Source organism: Sciurus vulgaris, assembly GCF_902686455.1.
Source record: "Sciurus vulgaris genome assembly, chromosome: 3".
NCBI lineage: Eukaryota > Metazoa > Chordata > Mammalia > Rodentia > Sciuridae > Sciurus > Sciurus vulgaris.
This window is the reverse complement of record NC_136463.1, coordinates 185,499,791-185,506,590: the sequence shown is the minus strand read 5'-3', so window position 1 is coordinate 185,506,590 and position 6,800 is coordinate 185,499,791. Positions and strand designations below refer to the sequence as shown.

Sequence of the window (6,800 nt, the reverse complement as noted above, 5' to 3'; positions counted from 1 at the left end):
CCAGCATCCTGCGCACAGTGCCACAGCAATAGCCAGGTAGGCAAGGCCTGCTCGGAGCGAGGACCAGCCGGGGCCTGAGCACACAGAGGAAGGAGGCACCTCAACACCAACAACCCAGTCAGACAGCATGAGTGAAGCACTGGACCAGAAGAGAAGGAGTCCAGGTAAAGCCGGACAGTGTTTCAGATCACCTGCATGGCCTTAGGCCGGGTCCCATGCACCACCTTCACCCTTTAGCTATGCATTCGACTCCGTCGCCTGGTGGGCATGCTGCCTTGATCTCCACCATCCTCCTGCGAAGGCGAGGAAGTGATCTCAAGGGCGAGGAGGCTGAGATTCATGGGCAAGTGTTGCCAACGTCACCGAGCTAACAAGGAGCAAATTGAATCTTCCTCCCTGGCTGGCTGCCATCCTGTTGGCCGCTCTGACCACTATCCCTGTTCTTTCTGGGGCCTCTTAAACTAAATATTTTCAATATTAAAATGAAATTCGAAACCTCCCAAATGCACTTAAAAGATTGACTAATGCTTAGCGCGTGTGTGTGCTTTCCATGAGCACATCTTTTATATAAACTAATGCACTGAATTCATGTCATCAAAGTCCACTTGGGCACAATGAAAACACTGGCCTGAGTCCCACACATGTGTGTCTGCCTTGCCTGTTAGCTGGAGTCCAGCAGCAAGAGGGCTAGAAGGGAGGACGCTGAGGTCCCAAGGACCCTCCTGAATACTTCCCTGGGGTGCCAGGGGTTGTCGAAGTCCCTGCCCAATCTTAGCTCAGATGGTAGTTCTGTCCTGGGCTAGGGTCTTTCCACCCCAGCTCTATTGATGTCTGGGTCTGACTCTGTGTCACGGGCTGCTCCCAAGCACCCCTGGCTTCAACCCCTGAGGGTCAGTCCATGTCCTGCCCAAGTTGTGACCACCAAAATGTGTGCAGACAGTGCCACCTGTCTCCTGGGGGGCAAAGTACCAGTTTGAGGTGGACATGGGCCTCACCTTTTCAGTCACTGCCCACGGGCAGACACTTCCCCTCCCTGTGGGTCTGGAATGCGCTGCTGTGAAGAAAAATGCAGACAACACCCAGAGAAGGCAGACACAGCACACCTCCGGCTCTGCGACCAGCACCTTGCAGGGACTGAACCACCACCTTGCGGAGCAATACCACCTTCATCTGCCTCCACAGAGGGAAACTGAGGTTTAGCAAAGTGAAACCCAACAGTAGGAGGTACTGACTGCGCTGTACCTCTGGCTGCCCTGAGTATGGCAGAGTCCCAACTTCACAGAAGGCGGACCTACCTTCACCCTGCGGCCCAGGCTCTGGCCAGGCTGTTGCAGACCTGACCATGGGGACCGGGTCTGTGCGTGTGTATTAGCCACACACGCTGTGGCACATGTCTGTGTGAGAGCATGAGCGTTTGCTTGTGTGTGCATGCATGAAAACAGGTTTCAGGTAAGCAACCTCTACTAAAGGGCTGACCAGGAGCCAGACCTCTTCACCCATTGCGAAAGGGAATAAGCCTTGGCTAATCCCAATTGCACCCATTAATTATCGTCCGTGTCCTCGGGGAGAGCCCTAGGCCTAGCAGACGTACCACATACCCCTGAGCTGCTGCCGCCTGGAGACCAGGAAGCCCTCAGGTGCAGTGGCAATAACTCGGTGCTCGGCCGGAGCTCGACACAAACGTCCAAGGGGTCTCATCCCTGGGTCCTGGGATGAGCACTCGTGGGAGCCCTCAAGGGACAAAGAGCCCTCGAACAGGCAAGGATGTGCTCCTTGGTGCCCACGGAGCTTCACGTCCAGCATCCTCGGTGGTCACGCTTTCCTTCTTCACTTGCAGAAAGCCCAGGGTGTGAGTGAGTGGAGCCAGACGGAAGGCATTTGATGCTGACTCCCCAGAGGTCACACTGGGGACCTCTGACATCTCCCCCGCCAAGGAGGGAATGGTGGGCATGAAGACTTCCCCTCTCTGGGGGCGGGTGGCGGCTCCAGCAAGCAACACCCAGGCAACCCAGGCGGTTTTCCCCCTAGCTCTGAGGTCCTCCCATACCCAGGACTCGAGGTCCTCGATGGCTGAGGTGGTAATAGCTTTCTTGCCACCTTGGAAACGGGTGTTTTTAAAGACCTGGTCACCAAAAAGGATGACCCTGCAACAGAAGAATTTCAGACCCTCTGGTCTCTGGATCCCTAGGAGGCCAGAGGCCTGCCCAGCCTCCCCACACCGGATCCGCACCTGACACTACTCCTTCCACCACCTCCACGTCCACTCCCAGGATGGGAAAGAAGTCCTTGTTCATCTTGGAAGACGAACTTCTCCCTGCTGTATCTTCTGCATCCCATCACCTGCATCTCTGGCCTCTGACATCGCTCCAGGGAAGGATGTTGCAGCCTGATTCAGTGTAAAGTTTTGGAGTGCAGATAACCTGGGATCCATCCGCAAGTCTTGGAGTCCCAGACAGGACAGAAAAGGGGATTTCTGAAAGAGGCAGGGAACACTCAGTCACTAGAGCATCCAAGGGTGGAAGCTGCACCCTGGAGACAGCAGGCACAGAGACATCTCCAGAGCCTGGGCCAACAGCGGCAGTGGGATGTGGAGGTTTCCCCTCGAGCAAAAGGGGCTGAACCCAGGCGCCATTACAGGGCCGCACTCTGCTGTGAGTGGGCTGTGCCGTTAACACAGACGCACACGCTTGGGTCTCTCCAGGCTGTCAGAACTTGGTGTGTAACAATAGATTCACAAGTCTCACCAATCTCCTTGACTAGTTCACTGAGTACGCAGGGTTCACGAGAGGTCACGATGTGACAATCATCTGTTCTTCGATTCCATTCCAATCTTAACTACTAATAACATTCAAGTCACACACCACAGGTCACACAAAGATAGAGATGTCACAAAGTAGCTGAGAAAGGGTTAACAGTGGCCACAGAGTTTAAAGAGTCCCTAGTGAGATCAAGGCAGATACAAATGCAGATTGCTCAGGGGCATGGAGCTAAGGAACCCAGGGCGTGGGACCAAGGCCAGGGTCCTGATGGCAGGCAGCTTCAGGTGGACAGGTCAAGCAGGAAGTGTGAACTGGCTGAAGACCAGGGCCCCTCAATGGTTCACCCATTGACCTCCTGAGTTCCTGGTCTGTCGACCCCTGATGCGTCCACTGGGGAGTCTGATGCAATGGTGGGTCAGTGTGCACCTCTCTGCCTCTGTCTCAGGAGCCTCTCCTGGTGTTCAGGTGAGGGGCTGCGAGATTAGGTGGTCTGCAGGGTCTGCAAGCTCACTGCTGGGTTTCCCGGATGTGGGTCTGATACACCCATGTGTCCATGTGCTCTGATAACTTAATAAATTCACAGGTGGTGATTTTAAAGAACGGGATTAGTTTACCCATGGATTTGTGCCGTATGCTTGTGCTGTACAGCTGGGGTTATTTTTCCTCTCTTATTTCTCAGTGTGTGGTACTGGGGGTTGAACCCAGACCCTGGGCATCTTTCCTCTGAGCTGCACCTCAGATCTTTATTTTCTATTTTGAGATAGGAGCTCACAAAGTTGCCCAAGTTGGCCTGGAACCTGTGATCCTCCCGCCTCAGCCTCCCACGTGACTGGGATACAGATGTGCACCCCTATGCCCCGTAGGGGTCACTCCTCCTGATCAGTCCTGCAGGCCCAGCGTCTGTGGTCACCCACATGCCCAGACAAGGCACCGAGCTGTTTAGCCTCGGCACTGGCACTTGGAAGGGGGTAGCTCAGGGCACACTGCCGATGTACAAAGGGAGAGCTCAGGGCTGGGCAGCTGCTGTGCACAGCCTGGAGGGGCTCAGACGGCAAGCCTGCTCTCTGTCCTGCCTGTCCCCCTCTGCACTCAGTGGTCACCCTGGGCTACAGAGTGGTAAGAAAGGAGTCTATGGTCCCGTGTGGCAGGGGACAACAGAAGGAGCCACCAAAGCAGGTGACACAGGAAACTCTGTGTGTGGACGAGGAGCCCCCACCACCGCGCATGTGCCTACTGCATACCTGAACTCCTGGGCAGGAGGGGTTGCCTGAGGGGAAGGACCGCACAGCTGAGCGCTGGACTGACTCACCCGTCTCCGCCCCTCCTCCGAACCCACTGCCCGGGAGTCTCAGTTTGCACTTGAACTCCAGGCGCAAACACCGGCCCGTTTTCAAGGTTGGAACGTGTCCGGGTCACGATTTCCCCGACTTCACGTCCTCTTGCCTTACTTCTCCTCCGTCTTGCATTTTAGCGAATTGTTCTGCTATTATCCCAGTCTTCTGGGCAGTGACGTCCCCCGATTACACTGCTTGGACCAAGGCGGGAGTGCGCGCCAGCGGGCGTGGGCGCGTCAGCCCCCCTGGAGTCAGAGAGCCACTGCCTGGCCTCAGGTGTGAGGGTGGTGACAGGTGGCCCTGGAAGCCCCAGCAGTCCTGGCAGACCCAGGCCACACGCCTCCCGCTTCTGCCTCCACAGACACCTGGCTGCACAAGGCCCACCACCTCCCTCCCCAACACACCACCGCCTGGAAAGCGCACTTGATGTCACGCCTTATGCCACTCATCCACCGTGGCCCCTGGGTTTTGCTTCATGGTGGCTGTCTCTTTAAATATATTTATTCAGCTGGCCTGTGTGTGCCACGTACATCCACGTAGTATCATCGTGAACGCTGCCTCAATGCCAAGCGCGCTTTCACAACTGGGGTACAGATGCACTCTTAGGAAACAAAATTCTTTATTAAAAAAAATAACTTACAAATTAAGAGAACTCTGTTCATTTTGTGCACAGGCTTGCAGCCTGGAACGGTCTTCTTTTGCTTTAAATGTAACTCTGCAATACTATTAACGTCCCAAACCGCACGACAGAGCAGTTTCTGTTCCATATCCTGCGCTGGTACAGCACACCACACAGATATAAAACTATTGTAAATAAAACATTTCAGCCAAGACTGGCATATATTTTTATATATATATATATATATATATATCCATATATATATAATTTTAAATCAGCTAACAATTATGTCATCTTTAGTCAAAACTGAAGTCAAACTAAACTTAAAACTACAACGATCTGAGTATGTCAGCATTATACCTCCCATACAATATTTAAAATATATTTAACTTTCAAATACATTTATAAGGTACGCCAATAGTGAGAAAATAAAGTCTTAAAACTTAAATACAAATCACCATATAAAAATTTCAGGAAGCGCAGAAGATTCTATTGTACAGACGTCCAGGCAAGCCTGTCTGAAGCTGGCTCTGACACTCAGGGTTGGCTGCACGGCCCAGCTCTGCCTTTGCAAAAGAGTAGGAACGCACAGCTGGCAACAGCTGCAGTGGCGTGGAAGGAGAGGAAGACACACCCCATCACACCTCTCCTCTGCACGTCACTCGGGCATCAAGACCCAGAGCTCCCTTGCTCTCCTCTGGATGCCATGCGGCCCCAGGCCATGTTCACAAGCTCCCTGTGCCTGGCCTTTGCGGAGCGGGTCATTTGGTGTTCTGCTCCAGTGCCGAGTACTCTGTCTCTGACACTCTGGAGGCGTCGATGAGCTTAGTGAGGCCCGTTTTGGCAGAGTACTTGAAGATGAAGGCCTTCATCAGCTCGTACCGGTAGCTGCGGTTGATGAAGCTGTAGAGCACGGGGTTGACGCAGCAGTGCACCAGCGACAGGCACTGCGTGACGTGCAGCGCCGTGAAGAGCGCATTCTCCAGCTGGCAGGTGAAAGGCAGGTAGTGCAGGATGGAGAAGATGTCCAGCAGCACCACCACGTGGTAGGGCAGCCAGCACACCAGGAAGACCACCACGTAGGAGAAGATGATCTTCCGGCTGCTGTGCTTCTCCTGGTCGCCGGACGCCGAGATGGCTCTGGCGAGCAGGAAGTAGAAGACAGCTATGATGCAGAAGGGGATGGCGAAGCCCAGGACAACAGAGACCAGCTCCATGCCGATCAGCCACTCCTTGATGCTATGCTCGGGGTAGAAGGACCGGCAGTAGGTCTCATTGTTGGAAGCAGATGTGACGGTTTTCAGGTAGTAGGTGTCCGGCAGAGACACGCAGAAGGCCAGCAGCCACACCAGGACACACACGATGCGGCGCACCGTCTTCTTCCTGCGGCTGGAGGTGCTGGTGAAGTAGGTGATGGAGAGGTAGCGGTCCACGCTCATGCAGGTGAGGAAGAAGATGCTGCCGAAGAGGTTGATGGAGAAGATGAGGTGTGTGACCTTGCAGGTGAGCTCGCCCATGGGCCACTGGTTGTGCTGCACCAGGCTGACCACCCAGACCGGGATGGTGAGGACCACCCACAGGTCCGCGATGGCGAGGTTCAAGATGTAGCAGTGGGTGGCGTAGCCCGTGGTCTTGGCCTGGATGTTCACCCAGACCACCACAGAGTTGGCGATCATGCCGATCACGAAGACGAAGATGTAGATGAAGGACAGCGTGTAGAGCAGGATGCTCTTGTGGGGCATGGCGGGGCACTGCACCGTGTCCACCAGGATGCAGTCGCTGCTGTTGCACGGCCAGCTGATGTCAGAGAGGTTCCCTGGCTCCGTGTAGTCAAAGAGATGCAGATCCATGGTGGGCAGGAGCGAGAACCACCTACAGTGGGCCGGAGAGACGGGAGACACACTCAGTAGGGAAACTCGGCTACCAGGCAACACTTTTCCGGGGTCCTGACAAGGCCCCGCGGTTTTGCTTAAGTTCTAAGGTGTCCTTAAAAGTAAGGAGGAAAGACAGCGACCCCACGAGAATGGGGTCCCATAAAATAAACTCCCAGAGTCTCGTCCACACAGTGCCCAGACAGACACTGTGTGT

The 6,800-nt window shown here is 54.5% G+C and overlaps 1 protein-coding gene across 1 annotated transcript; it reads right to left on the bottom strand.

Moving 5' to 3' along the window:
• Nucleotides 1-4,690: 4,690 nt before the first annotated feature.
• On the bottom strand, nucleotides 4,691-6,584 carry ACKR3 (atypical chemokine receptor 3). The gene has a single exon (XM_079132291.1). It carries the CDS (start codon nucleotides 6,560-6,562, stop codon nucleotides 5,474-5,476), a length of 1,089 nt encoding a protein of 362 aa, XP_078988417.1. The 5' UTR covers nucleotides 6,563-6,584; the 3' UTR covers nucleotides 4,691-5,473.
• Nucleotides 6,585-6,800: the final 216 nt, after the last annotated feature.